The 15,853-nt window shown below is 37.1% G+C and overlaps 1 protein-coding gene across 4 annotated transcripts in view; it reads right to left on the reverse strand.

Annotated features, from left to right (window-relative positions):
* ARRDC3 (arrestin domain containing 3) overlaps window positions 1-13,720 on the reverse strand; it is a 14,103-nt gene extending 383 nt beyond the window's left edge. The window contains exons 1-8 of one of the 4 annotated variants that reach the window (XR_004343787.1): window positions 13,206-13,720; window positions 9,150-9,231; window positions 7,079-7,226; window positions 6,003-6,105; window positions 5,404-5,660; window positions 4,905-5,067; window positions 4,479-4,671; window positions 1-1,892 (exon numbers count right to left, since the gene is read on the reverse strand). The exon at window positions 1-1,892 is cut by the window's left edge and continues 357 nt beyond it. Coding sequence is in view for 3 of the 4 variants with exons in the window: in XM_030324675.1 (XP_030180535.1) it covers window positions 1,836-1,892; window positions 4,479-4,633; window positions 4,905-5,067; window positions 5,404-5,660; window positions 6,003-6,105; window positions 7,079-7,226; window positions 9,150-9,231; window positions 13,206-13,485 (1,245 nt within the window). In the remaining variant the exon portion in view is untranslated. The remainder of the gene's footprint in view (window positions 1,893-4,478; window positions 4,672-4,904; window positions 5,068-5,403; window positions 5,661-6,002; window positions 6,106-7,078; window positions 7,227-9,149; window positions 9,232-13,205) is intronic. The other 3 variants (XM_030324675.1, XM_030324689.1, XM_032593642.1) reach the window with 3 other exon arrangements.
* Window positions 13,721-15,853: the final 2,133 nt, after the last annotated feature.

Here is a 15,853-nt window from a genome sequence, read left to right on the forward strand (position 1 = left end):
TTGTATGAAGCTTTAAGACAGTATTTAACCAGGTCAAGCACCAAGCCAGAGTTACTATTATTTTCAGCCACTTTATTAACTGTGGGGTTAAACGGCAGGATAGATGTAACACCCATTTCACACGTATGTTGCAATATCAGAGATGCTGATTTTCATTAAAAACATCAGAGCTGAATTCCTTCCAAAGTAAGACGATCGGTAAACTTGGTACCTTGGAAAATGCAGTTTTTAAGTGTCATCATGAATGCTGGTATATTTGTTATGAGCCAACTGTAAATTATCTTTAATATAAACTATAATTTACTGATGTGGTTGCTCTTATCTATATATACTCTAAGTGAGTTGTTTCTCATGTTTAGCAAAATGTTCTTTAGGTAATGGAAAAAATACTTTCATTAAAAAAAACCCCACAAAAATATAAAACAGTTATCATCCCAGCACATATTCTAGTATACTTGTAATTCTGAAGTTATACACTTTTAGAATAAACTTGGGTTTTCAAGCTCTGAGAAGCTTGAGCAGGACACGAAATATATAGATTGAACTCTCTAATATGTATGTGTATGTGTGTGTATGTGTGTGTGTACATATTCCTGCTCATTAAAACACTTTGCACCAGCAAAAATGATTTCCAACATAGGTGTTTTGGAGGTAATTAAGTAACTCCGTACAAAAATAAATGCACTTTCTCCTCCTTTCCAGTGACTGGAAAATTTTCATACTCTTAAAATAATAAAAATAACAATCATTTTTAAGAGCAACAAGCCCTTAACTCTTTGCTGGTGCCTGCCATACTGCCTTTCTTTACTCCATTCTTAGCTCTGCTAGTTTCTTCTTATATGTAATGATAAAAAGGGAATGTGGGTGGGTTATCACTTTTGTGTATGTCCCTTTTCCAAATTTCCCTCTCCAAAAAGCCAACCAAACAAACAAAACAAAAAAATAACTCAACAGTGCAACAAAACACAAATAGCATTCCAACAGTTTGGCAAGTGATGCGTTCACCTGAGATTAAGTGATTTTAGGCAGTCAGTAACAAAATGCTGCTTTGCTGTAATAGTAGAAAGGCAACAAATTCTTAAAAGAAACCAAGAAGGTATACAATCTTGACAAAGTCTCTTATTAGCTTCCTCCTCTTATCTCTTTTCCCACATATCTGTTGCGTATCTACTACAGTAGGCTGCAAAACATACAGCAAGAAGGATTGGCTTGAAGGCATTTGATGTTTGTAAATAAATCCACAATAGGATCCAAGCTGAAGAGGTGATACATGGTCAGCCTAGTAGGACATTTCTGAGCATGTGCATACGCAGGTAAAGTCCAGGCTATATTAAATTAAAAAAAAAGTCAGTGCGTTTTTTTCATGTTAAAGTTTTTTCAAAGCTTTCTTTTGTTCCTTGTTGTGCTGACCACAAACAAGTTTTTAAAGAGTATCAAGAGTCTGGCATAAATGGAAAAAAAAAAAAAGCTGTAGTGACATCGGAACTGCACAATGTAAGCATTGAGCATGTGCAAATTTTCAAATCAAAAGAAGGAAATCATCCCTCTTTACAACATGGTGTCTTGACACGTATGACCATAGGCTAAGAAGACTGCTCTTAATATGTGCCTGTTTTAAAGGAGAAAAGCTTAGATCTTCAAGCATGTTGGAGCAGTCCCAGAATGTTGCTGTAGGCTTCTAAAGCATGATCACTGGTTGTTTCATGTATCTGCCATTTTTCTGGGCAAAAGCAATTCCACTTCCTCTGAAAACGTGTCTCCAAGATACTTCTCTGTCCTCAGCTGGGAAGAGATACAGTTCAGAACCCACATCAAGTTGATCTAACACAGTTCCTTCAACGAGAGGGGCAGGATGGTCTATCATCTGCTGACTGATCAGGATTTGGATCAATCTAAAAAGAAAAGTGAAAAAAAAATAGTTATTTGATAAGGTCTAGTAAAAATGCAGCTAATGACTAACATTTTGAGTACCACTGAGGAATTTAATCAGAAAGAACATATGCAGCATTTAAGGGAAGAAAGGATACTAGTATTATCTATAAAGTGTCTTAGATTTAATTACTAGGTTAATAATAAAATTTATAAAGGTATGCCCAAATAGTTCTCTTTTCCAAAAGGTAATGGTGAAATTTTATCAGAGAATGGTGTTTTACTCCGCACTTAGTAGGAACGAAGACTCAAATACACAATGGAAAACATCTTCATAGCAATGATCTCCTTTTATGAAGTATCCCTTTTATCCTTTTACAAAAAAGTCAACTCCTCTCTTTTCTAGGCTTTGAGAAGAATGCAGTTGTGTAAAACCCCAGAGGGCCTAGAAAAACAGTGTGTATCAAGAAATAATGCTGAATCCAAAATGCTCTACAGTCTTCCCACCTTCTCTATTTCTACAGTGACTTTCATATGCACATACATTTAAGCAACGTGAGTATATTTCAGCTGTTTCTCAGCTAGAAAGAGAATTGACATAGGAAGGCAAATAGCTGCCTTTAATACGTTCCTTTTTGTGAGACATCGTTTGGGCAACACCCATTTTTACTTGTATTTAAATGTGGCACAGTCCAAAGTGCCTCAGAAACTTTAGGTAAAACACATTTTTAGAGGAAAAAAAGCATCTACCTTTTAATGACTTAAAAGAGACAAAAAAAAAAAAAATCACTGTAATACAATCTAGAACTCCTCCCCCCATGCGGCTATTAATTAAATCACACTTTGAACCAATTTAGGGTTTTAAAAGTTTTTAAATTCCCTTAATTATCTTAGTTCACTTTAAAAGAAGGAAGTAGAATTTTACTACAAATTGCTTAGATTGTCATTCTTTTAAAATGCCTGTTGTACAGCCAGAAGGCCTCAGATCAAATCAGTAGTGACTGACTTAAGACAGAAACATCAGTGTAAAAATGTAATAAAATCTGTAAGTGGGAGAACATTTTTAACATTGTAAGGGAAATTTTATGAAATAGAATAGTAGGATAGAAAACCATAAGAATTTACAAAAACAAATTCTAAATATTCTACATTTCAATGAGTAAAGAGGATCTCCTATTAACCACATTCAAAGGAAAACACACTCTTCTGGCAATGATGTTAAGGGAGAAAAGGAGCAATTTCTTGCAGAGTGAAACAATCCCATTATGTCTTATTTGAGAGTAATAATACGTAGTAAAATTACTAAACTGTGATAACCAAAAGGATTAGGTTGATTCCAGTGATTTCCAAAACTATTTGGTATTATACTGGTATCAAGGGCAACTTTAAAGCCCTTCAAACATGTATGTATTTTTAAAAAAAATTTTTAATGTGTATTTATTTTTGAGAGACAGAGACAGAGCACGAGCAAGGGAGGGGCAGAGAGAGAGGGAGACACAGAATCTGAAGCAGGCTCCAGGCGCTGAGCTGTCAGCACAGAGCCTGACGTGGGGCTCGAACTCACAAACTGTGAGACCATGACCTGAGCCAAGTCAGCGAAGCCACCCAGGCGCCCCTGTTCAAACATATATTAAGATATATTCTGAAGTATCCCGAAATTGCTGGCTTTCTACCCTGCCTCCTTGCCTTCCACATGCTGTTTTTCCTGCCTGGACTATATTACTTTTTGAGGACTACTTATTTTGAAGATCTGACTTAATAATCACCTTCTCAGGGAAGCCTTTCCTGATTCCCAAGTCCTAATGAACTGTTCTCAAATGAACTGCATGCATTCCTATCATACTATTATGGAATATTTCATCTCTAAATTTGTTCTTCTCACTAGTCTGTGAGCTTCTCTCAAGTAAGGGCCATGTTTTATTCACCTACATGCTTGGTGGTCATCAATGGGAGATGAATAGAAATGTCTGTCTAACATGTTTTTGCACATGTTCTTTTCCCCTATGACTGTTAAAATATGCAAGAATTAAACTTGAAAAGGCTGATGAGTAAGATGAATTAAAGCTACTGAATTAATTTCTGGTTGCAAAATGCCACTTCTATTGATGCTTAAAATATGAATTAGTCCTGGGGTGCCTGGTTGACTCAGTCTGTTGAGCATCTGACTCTTGATTTTGGCTCAGGTCATGATGTCATGGTTTGTGAGTTCAAACCCCGTATCAGGCTCTGCGCTGACAGTGCAGAACCTGCTTGGGATTCTCTGTAAAGCTCTCTTTCTGCCCCTTCCCCGCATGTGCTTGCTCTCTCTCTCTCTCAAAATAAATATAAATAAGCTTAAAAAAATGAATTATTCCTTTAACTGATATTCTGTGAGCATGAGACTGGACCACTATCCCTGTTTCCCCAATAATATGAGTCCTACTTATTAAAGTTAAGAATGAAACTTATTTAAATCTGGACAACCATAATTTAATGCTTAATCCTGTTGTTTTAAATTATTTTTCTATTAATATGATGCTAATCAAAACTGAACTATGTTTTTAAAAAAGTCTACAATAGTATTTCCCAGGAGAGCTAGCCTATTTCATACTTGAGGAGCTAGTGCTTACCTCTGAATAAAGAGGTGGAGGCAAGAACCGAAACTCCTGGATATAAGCAAACAGTGGTCCTTGAAGCGCTCTCTCAAAGTCATCACAAGCACTCACTGGTGCAAGATTGTTCCGCCTTTGTTCCTCTGTTACCACTTCTGCATAGCTGGGTGGTGCTGAAGGAAAAAGATACACGCAATTCGAACAGCATGTTCTTATGCATGTCAAAATACACAGAATAATAGATATTAAAAAAGAATGTCAAGATAAAAAAATAATTTTTTGTTTTGTGATCAAAACTATAGGGATATAGGTTTTAAATCTAACATTAGGGACACATCTACTGTCTGCAGGTATAGACAAAAGTATATCTATAAAATATTAGAAGCAAAATTATGTTCTTGAAAATATTAAGAAATTAAGCTTAAACATGCATTATCAAATTACCTTCAGGTCTTTCAGGTAGGGATAAACCAAGCCAGTTCATATTCATGCTACACTGACTGCTTACACTTGAGGTTCTGCTACCAAATGGATGTAGAGGAATGGTACCAATGACAAGTGGCAAATTAAGAAATAAATCCATAGCTCCAGGAATATCCACATATACCTAAACATTGAAAAAAGATGTTAGGTTTAGAATTCCAAGTATTATTTCTTTTTTAAAAACTAATAACCCAATTTTAATGTTGAAGCCTTCATTTACTTTGTTTCTTAGTTATATATATGTAAAACATACTAGAAATTTTTCTCTAGTTACGTATAATACTGTATAGTACGTTTACACGTGAGGTAAATGATTAATTATAAACAAAATTTAGTATTTACATATATTTTTATATATCATATATGGAATATAAAAATCAAATCCTGGATATAAGACAAAATAATATCCTCATGACTTTAATACTAAATAACAACAACAAACCCGTAACTCTATACATACCATTAGTGAATATTCCACACGAATTATGCTACAGTCGAGGATAGAGGGAGAAACTGGTGGAATTTTCAGCAACTTTCCATTCCAGGTATCTGTCTTTCCAGACGATAAGGATTCCCCACGTAAGTTAGCCACAAGCTGTTTTACTTCCTTCATTTTCCCTTTGGCATAGAAGGCCTGTGTTTGGTAAATGGCTGCCTTTGGCACTACCATTCGGGAAGAGCAGTTTTCAATCTCAGCAAATATCTGAATTGATTCACCTAGAGAAAAAAAAATATGTATCTACTGTTAAAAAAGCAGAAAAAGGTAAAACAAACCCAAAAATGGATTCTTAAGAACTTAAAATGTAAGTTCATTGCTCTACAAGGACTACATGGACAAAAAACTGTCCCAAAAGCAGGAAGTAATTTAGAATTATGAAAAAGAACTACTCATTTACAGTAGCTATTTAAAAATGGACACTACATTCCAATTTACGAAAGAAAACTGAGTTACTTTAGTAAAGAATACTATATTATGTTTGCATTTAGAGACATTCCATAAATTTATATATAAAACCTAAATGAAGGATCGTTTTCCTTGGGAAGCCATCTCATACGTACCTGGGGTATAGCCCTTCCTTTCGATTTTGGCACTTAAGGATATTGGGCCTGAGGTACAGAACCAGCAACAGAGAGTCTTTTCTTTTGTGCCTGCTTGGGGTGACTGTAAGAAATAAATTTGGAGAAAAAGATCAATGCATGAAATTGGGACAGTAACAATGTTTTAATATAAAAATCCCAAATTCTTGGGAGAATGAAAATTAAAAGCAGTGTTGCTTTTTTTCTAAGTGTATCCAAATGTACTTCAAAAAACACCTAACTGATGGCTCCTGAATTATACAATTATTTTTGTTTATATATAAATTTCCATTCAATTAAAAAAAGGGGTACAAGGTTTAACATCACATTCCATAAACAAAGTTTTACATATACAGTAATTAAAAACTAACCATCCAAACAAACAAAAAAACCCTTTCCACATAAACTGCCTTTAAAAAAAAAAGGCAGCTTAGAAAGCAGTTTGGTTATAATCCCAAATGTTAACATCTTTCTTTAAGAATGTAACAATTAATTATGTGAAAAAAGGAAAACTCTCATTTTTAATGTTATTTGCTTGAAGATGTTATCATTTGTTTAAACCAAATAAAGTTTTTAAAGTCAAATTTGAATCTTGTGGAAAAATGCAATTAAGAATTGCTTTTAAAATGGAATTGTTTTTTCATCAAAGTGACAAAATCTCCCCAACATTTGACAACTATCCCTATGTTGGAAGAATGCAATGCGAATTTTAGATTATGATCTTTTCATGGTGATATGGTCTTATAATAATAACTGATACTACTGTTCCTCTTTTGCTAGAATTATCCAAGGAACAGATCTATTTTTTGTTATTTTTATCTTTTGAGTAAGAGTTATTTCATACCATATGCTGAAGTTATTACAATGTCAGAAAATATGAGCATACTTTTCGCTAATTTGTGTGCTCTTGACTGTATTTTTAAAATAAATATTAAAAAATAGTTATGAATTTTAAAATAAATCACAATTTAAAATTTATACTTATTGCATAGTTTAGGTGATTATTCTTTAATGTTTATATGCTGAAAACAAGAATGAAGAATTCAGTCAATTCTTACCAGTAATGAAGGAGTGTTGATATCTATATGCTCAAAGACTGTAAATTCCTTCTTTAATTTTACTGGTAGAAGCCAAGGCCTGTGCAATTCGGCTTTCACCCAATAGCGCACACTGCCATGTCGGCCTTCGAATGAGGTAGCAAGTGGTCTGTGCAGAATATAAAGTTCAATATATTAATTTTATACCTCTTTTTAATAATTATACAGCAGGTCAGCATATAGAAGTGTTACTACAGGGCACTGTTTATTATCAATGAGGTATCAAACATAGAATTTTTTTAATTTCCAAAGGGATAAGTCATTGGGGGAAAAAAATCTTCTGTTTTCCAAATGACAATAGCTAACAGTTAATATTATAGTAATTTTGCTTAAAAAAGCCAGAAGAATACAATCCCTTTAAACTAAGAAGAAGCTACTTTTAATGCTGGTGGCAAAATTATGCAAGTTTGGAAATGAACAATTCTTGAAAGATCAAAAGTTTAATCTAAAAATGAAGTTAAGAATGGTTTAAGTATTTCTATTAAGAAATTCTACCCACTGGCTAGAAATCTCTTTTTGTAGTAACTAATTAAGAAGGTCTAGAAAAGGCATAGGCCATTTGTTATAATTTTAAAAAATTTGCATTTTATAGGTCTACTGAAACTCTAAAAAGCTGGTTTCCCATTTCCTAGTTTACTCATATTCTAACTCTTTTTGGCCAGGTTTTCTAACTTTATAGGTTTAAAAAGAAAAAGAAACATTTCTATTAATCTCTGTCAAGAAAATCAGAAGTGTTTTTCAATTCTCCCAAATTTTATTAATTGTGGAAGGTTTTATTTCGGTAGGCTTAGTTTTTTTTTTTTTTTTTTCTTCTTTTCATAATTTCCTTAGAAAAATGCCCAGGGTTCAGTTATGTATAAGGTACAGTGCTAACTTAGATTAGCATGAGAAGTAGTGTTGTTTTTACAGATATTTTTGTATTTTAGACTCCTGTATTAATGTGTATAGCACAGAAAAATAAAATGCAGTATTCATGTTAGTCTTCCAGACTTTATTTTAAATGACCTTGATTTGGGGTGCCTGGGTGGCTCAGTCAAACATCTGACTCTTGATTTTGGATCAGGTCAAGACCTCACGGTTTGTGGGATTGAGCCCCATGTCCGGCTCTGAGCTGACAGTGCAGAGCCTGCTTTGGATTCGCTCTCCCTCTTTTTCTCTCAAAATAAATAAATAAACATTAAAAAAAGTTAATGACCTTGGTTTACAGATTTTTAAAAAACATATAAATATTAAATTACCTTCACCCTGAGAAATATTCAGGCCCAGTATTAGCATTATATTCACACTTGCAGTATGTCTCTTAAAAAGTAGATTAGGGCATGGAGGAAATAGAATTTCTGAAAAATACCATTTATGAACTATTCACATGTAACTCAAGTACTAGAATTATCAAAGATATTAAAAAATTGAGGGGAGTATTTGTTTTTTAACGATCTATTTTTATGTTAAGAATAAACCACTTTCTTTTCTTCTTCCATACTATATTCCAAGCCTTATATTTAGGTACATGATGGGTGTTTCCTTTTAAGTTCAGATCATATAGTATCTCTTTTGGGACCTTTTCAATCAGCTCTTTGCACAGAAGCTGAATCCGTATCTAAAGAACATCACTTCTAAAGTTAATCTATTCCTAATTATTTTTATCTTTTTAGTTTACTGCTGTTGGTTAGCATTAGCAGAAAAGACTTGATATGTTCTATGTTTCTGCTAGTACCAATTGATGATAAATAAAGTACTTATAAAATGGTTACTATTTGAGCAGGATCTTCTAATTCACTCACGTTAGGTGAAATACTATTCAAGTTTTAAAAACCTCACAGATCTTGAGACAAAGTACTAAGAATTGAGCTTTGCTTTCTATAATTTTGCCAGGCTAGATTAAAAAGTAGCTACTTCTTTCAGTGTATTGTTTTCCTCTAGCAACATTCAATAATGAAAAGGGTTTTTTTTTAAACTAAAAATATTTAAATTTAGAATAATTTTAATTTTAAAAGAATGGAGGTTTATGAAGAATGCCTGTTATAATACTTACGTCTGTGGAAGCTCGAAGCTGAATGCATATTCATGCCTTCCTGAATGAATAGTGTTGAAGCCTTCTTCGGAATTATCATCATCTTAAAACAAACAAAAAGGAAAAAAAAGCTTGACGTTAAACCTTTGCACACTCCTCACAGTGGCATAACTTTAAAGATACTCCTATAACAATTAAGGCCACAAGCTTTGTAGTCTGAGAGGTCTTAATGCCAGTTCTTACTGTGGTTACTTCCCCTGGGTGAAATACAAATCCTGAGACTTCAGTTGCCTCATCTGTAAGATGGGGATAATTAACACTTCTACCCCAAAGGCAAGTATTTTAATGGTATATGAGCCAACTCTACAGGATCTGCATCCAATACAGTACATGCTCAACAAAAAGAGGAAGAGCTCAAATTTCACACTAAGATGTTATCTTGGTCTCCAATGGTTTATTTAAGCTTATTATGAGACATATAATAAAAACTGGGTAAACCTTTCAAGTCTGTCAGTTTTGATACAGATGAAATGAATGTTATAATTCTAAAACCATTAGAAAACTTTGTCAAATGTTGACGTTAAAAAGAAAAACGGAACAGTGATTTTAATGTCAGTTTCAAAGCTAAAAATAAAAATTCTTTATTGACCCTAAAATGATGACCACACTCAGTTTGTCCTAGCGACAGCTAAAAATGTGCATACATATATTAAAAAAACCCTTAAATAGCTTTAAGATCTTTTAAAGGTTGCCTGCTTACGGGGAAACATGTTCTACATCCTTGAGAAATGAACTCCAATTAGGTTGTTTCCAATTTCCAGATGAATGACCTTTCATTTTATAACCAATTTCTTTCGGCCAAAGAGCTTATTTTAAAAATTTCTCCATAATAAATATACTTAATGAAAATACGGGCGGGGATTCTGGATTCTTAAAATGACTTTTCTTAGCCTTCTAAATATTATAATTACATAAATGTCTTATTATTAACGTACTTTTTAGTGTAGACACCCTCATTTACCACGAGAGGAGACGAGACTGGTAAAATCATTTAACTTTTCCCTCACCAAAAAGTATCGAAGGTACACAAAAAACGTGATGCTTCCCTTACATCAAAGGGAGAAAAGGAAAAAAGCGCGTCTATATGTGGATACTTTTATTCAAAACCCACGATGATTCCCTCATATCTCAGTACTATTTTCCTCGTCCCCTGTGCAAATCCTCTGAAAGAATTTCAGCACTGAAAATTGGCTGGTGAGTTGGGGGCCATGTACACTCGCTCCCCTCGAAGGCGCCCAAAGTTTGCCTCCCTCTCCTTTTCTTCCCTTCTCTCTCCCTTTTTGTGCCAGCTCAGCAGTCTCATTAAGGCGAGCTGCGGCGGCCGCGCCGTGGTAAACAAGTGCCGGGCTGTCAATCAAGAACTAGACCGGAGCAGGAGAGGACCGGCCTAAACCGGCGCGAGCAGATCCCAGCCGGCCCGCCCGCGCGCCGCCGCCGCCCGCGCGACCCGCTATACATACGGCATACGTCGCGCGGCGCTCGCGCTCGCGTTCGCGCAGCCTACCCTGCTGGACTGGGGGCGGGGCGACCGCACCGCGGCGCTTCCGCTTTACACGCCCCAGCCGGTGACCGGTTCGATCTGGCTCGGGCCACCCTGACACCTTTACACTTGCGGTGAGGGAAACTGGGGCGGGGTGGGGGGTGGGCAGGGCTGCATAGTCCCCGGGAAACAATGGGGAGGGGCCAGGGAATGCTCGCCAAGGCCCCGACCCCAGCTTTCGTTGTCAGTGGCACTTTTCCCTCTCCTCCTGGCCAGCCTTTACGGTCTGTCCCTCAGGTCAAATCAAGGTAGCCGGTCTGGGGACTGCATAGGTCCACAACACGCTTTGTTTCAGCTCAGGGAATGAGCGTTTACAGAAGCCAGCTGACATCTTCCAGCCGAGAACAGGAAAACGGGGTCCTGCTAACCCTGCCTACCTAAGTTCCTTCAGAATAGAATCGTCAGCTGAAGTTACGCCCAGGGCCGTTCGGCACCTGTAAGGCCAGCAGGAGCTTCTCCCCCTCTACTCTGCTGAAACCCAAGATCGTTTTCTTCGGGGTCCCCAAGCAAGCCGAGGTGAGGGGCGACAACATTCCGTGACATGAACCACGGCGCCTCCACAAGCTCGGGGAGGGATGCGAGTACGGGCGGGGGCGGCCACTCTGGAGGGACCTTTACCGGCGCACGCCGGTTCCAAGCCTCGCCCCAACCGGCGCGAGCCCACTCTCCCCACCCGCCCGCGCCCAATCCAATCAGAGCCTGGCATCGCCTTAGCAACAGGCTAACAAACGCGGCTCCGCCTATCGCCGGTCGCCCGGGGCGGGGTCTCAGTTACCAGGCTAGTTTGAGAGGTCCCACTTTTAAGTCATTGAAACTATTCCAGCTAAGAGCTCGTCCGCGCCTTGCAGGGGTTGAGGGGCATCTCGTTGGGGTACGGGGTACATAGTTTTCTTTACCGTGAAATCATCGAGTAACTAATCAAACTGCGTTTGCCCCCATAAGTCGTTATTCTACTTTTATCCCACTGCAAACCTCAGCTCCTTAAAAACCTTTGTTTCTTAACCGTTTGATAAAAAGCTGCAATGTCCAGAAAGGTTCAAACACAAACTCGTGTGCCTGCTTCTCAACAAATACCAAAGCTGTCATTAGGCATTTACATTTAACATCAGTCTTACTGCTCAGAAGGATTAACTAGAAATTATTTCAGAATACAAATGACCTGTGTGTAACCGTGAAAACCCAACCAAAGAACTGATTTCATCTTAATCTATTAAAAAAAAATGAGTTAAATGCTGTAACTCCCAAGCATCCTTCATTTCGACACTTGCCTTAGTTCAATTAGCACTTCCTCAAGGATGTATATTTTTTAATATTAAAAAAGGTAAAGATGTCCTGTACTTTTTCAAAATCGTCAACATTTGAACTAAATACTGCATGAAAAAGGAGAAGCATAAAATTACATAACCAGTTTTAACATTATATTCTTCTTGGGCTAGGAATTAAGTCATCGCCACCACCTGACGCGTGTAACCAATCTGCTGAGAGCAGAACAAGCGCCCCTCCTCACCACCCCCCAGAACTGGTCCGAAACAGGATTGAACCGCTTCTAACAAAGGGTGGAAACTTAGAAAAACAAGCTTAGAGTCTCCTATATTTCCACAATGTAACCACTTAAACAATAGATTGGAAATCTTAGGACCCCTTCTCCCCTTGACAACCCTTCATCTTCCCTTTCTAACCAAAAATCAAATCCAATGTGCCGAATACTTTTCAATTCCATTTGACTGGCACCGGTTTCATTGAATGCACGTTCCAAAGTTAGGCATCATACTCGGAAAAGAAAATTACTGACCCGAAATGGCTTCTAAAACTGATTTGAAACCTATCATAATGATAGACACTATCCTTTAAAATAGAGAATGCTTGATGTAAATTTATAAAGGATCTGGAAAGAATAGGGAAAAAACACGTGGGGTGTTGATGCCATATGTCAAAATAAGCCACAGAAATCCTTTATCAAAGAACAACGATCAATTCTTTAAAATATTTTGCATGTCAATACTAAAAATGAAAACCACCTATTTACCCACTTAAAAATGTTACTCCATTTCTTCACTGAAGCTTAGTTTTTTAAGATCTAAGGTTGCAGAGTACAAGGGAAAAAAATCGAATATTGGACTGCAGATTTTAGCAATTCATTTGAAAACTTATTAGTAAAATTATTGAATGAGATTTAAGGAGAATTTACAAGTAAGACAGAAATGTATTCCAAGTGCGTATGGCACAGACCAAGCCGGGTATAGACAGAGGTAGTTGAATAAGTGCAGTTTGCAGTCACTTTGCAGATGCCTGCATGCATTACGGCTTAACACACGATGAATGTCAAGGAGAATCCCAATCTTCCAACTTTGCTAATCTTTATCAAACTGCTATGTGTTATGCCAGGAGTAGAATTAACACGAATTCAGGAAAATTGAAAAGGTACTTTTCCAAAGAAAATCAAGGTCTAATGATTTCTGTATAATATAAAAACTTACCTCTTTCGTGTCCAATTAAGATGTCTTTATGGTTGAAATATTCTACTTCTTCAGTGTAATTCTGTGTATAGGCAGTATTGGAGCCGGCGTTTCTTGACTCGGTCCAGCGTACTTTCGCATGTCCTCTTGCATGAATTTTAAGAGATTTTACTCTGATTTCCCCAGTAACTTCTAAATTCACCCTTCCTGAGACTGTATCCCCACTAGAATACACAGGGACATTGCTGTCATTAAGACAGTCAAAGCTTATTGTCAAACTCTTCACCTTTCCCAGCACCATGTTTATAACAAAATCTATAAAAATATAATGTAAGACAAAAAAAGTCAAGATCACATATAAAATGTGATCTTCACCTAACACTGATCGATGTCTTTGCCGTGCAAAAAGCTTGCAGGCAAGATCAGTGATTCTTTACAAATAGTTCATTGAGATTTCTTAAAAAGTCAGGGCAGCACAGAGGCTGCTGCTCCACGATTCTGCTAGTCTCAGTGGTCTCCTTACAAAGACGGGCGGCTGGAGGCTGCCAGCTCACTTTAAGAGCAGCTTTGTGAAAAACAACCCCAGTGCGCATGCGCACGCCGCGGCTGCTGTCCGCCCTCCCTGCGCGTCCCCTCCCGCGCCCGGCTCGCTCCCTCGCTCGCTCGCGGGTACAGTAGGTGTACAGCTAAGGGAAGAAGACACGGGCTGTCGGGAGGCTGAACCTGACTTCTCTTCATTGTGGGCTCCTATTGGTAGGCAGGCTACCGTAAACCCTCGACGTGCTGTCTGGAGCCCCTTACCGAGCACACTCTAATAGATAATAAAAGAGTGGGGCACTGGGGGACAGGCGCCGGGTGGGGAGATGTTTGCAAAACCGAGTAGGGATAAACTGCTGAGTGACCAGACCGAAGCGAGCGTTACCGGCGCTGCAGGGTTTTGCCCACTACTTGGATGGAAGGAGGAAAAAGTGATGTGTGAAGAGAGATGGGGGAAGGGGAGAAACCGGTTGGGCAAGCGGCTGGTTGCCGAGCATAATCTAACGAATTTCAAAAGAAAACGTAATAAAAACTAGACAAGAAACAATGTTCGTAGACAAGAGCATTCTTGGCTTGGATTATTTAAAAGACCACTGCGTTGTAGGCAGAGTGGAAGGGAACTCAGTCGAGGCCAAAGGAACCTTACAAGAGAAGACCAGAAGGAGCAAGAAAGAGAGGCAACTATGATCAATAGTTTTTTTTTTTTTCTTCTTCTTCTTTTTTTAATCAATAGGTTTTGCTTACTCCTCGACTGCTTTTTCTTCCATCTCTTAATTAGATAGCAACGAAAAGCAACCAAGTTGTTTGCATGATGACGCCAGGGGGGAAAAGGCCTGACCACTTCCTAGAAGGAAGAAAAGAGGCTTTTTAAAGACACCACCTACAGCTAGATTTGCAGGGTATGACATGATTACAACTCCTGTGTCCAGAGGATTAAAAATAGAGTTTGGCCTTAAAAAGTACCACTTTATAAGAGGCAACATGACATAGTGTTTTAACTGACCTCATGTTCACAACAGAATCGAAAATCTTTGTTAGAAATTAGTGAAGCCTGTAAGATGGTTTTTAAAAAGCATGATGTGGTATATAAATAGAACTTAATTTTGTAAAGTTCTCATATTAATTTTTACAAGTCCAACGGTCTTAGACTGTTCAACATTGTAATCCTCTTAATCAAAGACAAGTAAATTTATATTGTGAACGTTTTGGTAACAAATGGCAATGTTTTCATAAACTCACACTGGCATTCAAGGCATAACAGCATAAACTTTTCTAGATTTTTGCAATCAACAGAGCTGCTTCTAAGAGAAATGTAGATGGAAAAATACGAATCTGGAACTATATATTCATAATTAAATACACTGGAAGATTTTTGACCGTCCTCATTGGTTTACTGTTTTCTTGCTTTTTGGGGAAGAAACAATTTCGTTGGATTTTAGTTGACAAGGTAGTTATCTTGGCCTCAGCATTATATATAAATATACAAATTATTTGGAGAGTTAATGGGCAGGCCATTTATCTCTAATAAAGTTTAGATGGCTATGCTTAAAACTGAATTTGTGTATCTGAGTGGGAAACATAGCCTTTTTTCTTTTTTTTCCCTCTTGGTTGACACCTGGTGGAAATTCATTCTGGTTGTTCAAGTACTTGGAATTTTGTACTAGCTTTGGTAACAGATACTACTTGGGTTTTTTTGCCACCTAGTGGTAAAATGGTGAATTTGCTAAAATGTCAGCTTCTCAGCTTTAGGGTCAAATGATACTTGTGAAGCATTCAAATGACATTGGGCAAGAAATGGATTTAAAAGTGCAGTACACAATGAGGCCTTCATTACTAAATTTGTTTTAAATACCTCAGGGCTCGTGAACAATGGCTAAATTGTTCAGAAGTTTAAAAATTTTCTTGTCGTAATATAACTTCTATCTGAAAAAATAAGAATCAGTTTTTTAAATGAACTAGAATTGCATTTAATCAGAAAGAACCCTAAGAGATTTACTTGTAGTTTGGAAAATTGTTTTACCACATTAAATGATTCATTCATGGGGCTATAGGGCATTATTCCTTATCTTAGAAGCTTTTAGGATATTATAAATTACTGTCTTTATTACTTACTTTGCTATTTCTCTTTATTT

This window comes from Lynx canadensis, chromosome A1 (genome assembly GCF_007474595.2).
Source record: "Lynx canadensis isolate LIC74 chromosome A1, mLynCan4.pri.v2, whole genome shotgun sequence".
In the NCBI taxonomy this organism is placed as follows: Eukaryota; Metazoa; Chordata; class Mammalia; order Carnivora; family Felidae; genus Lynx; species Lynx canadensis.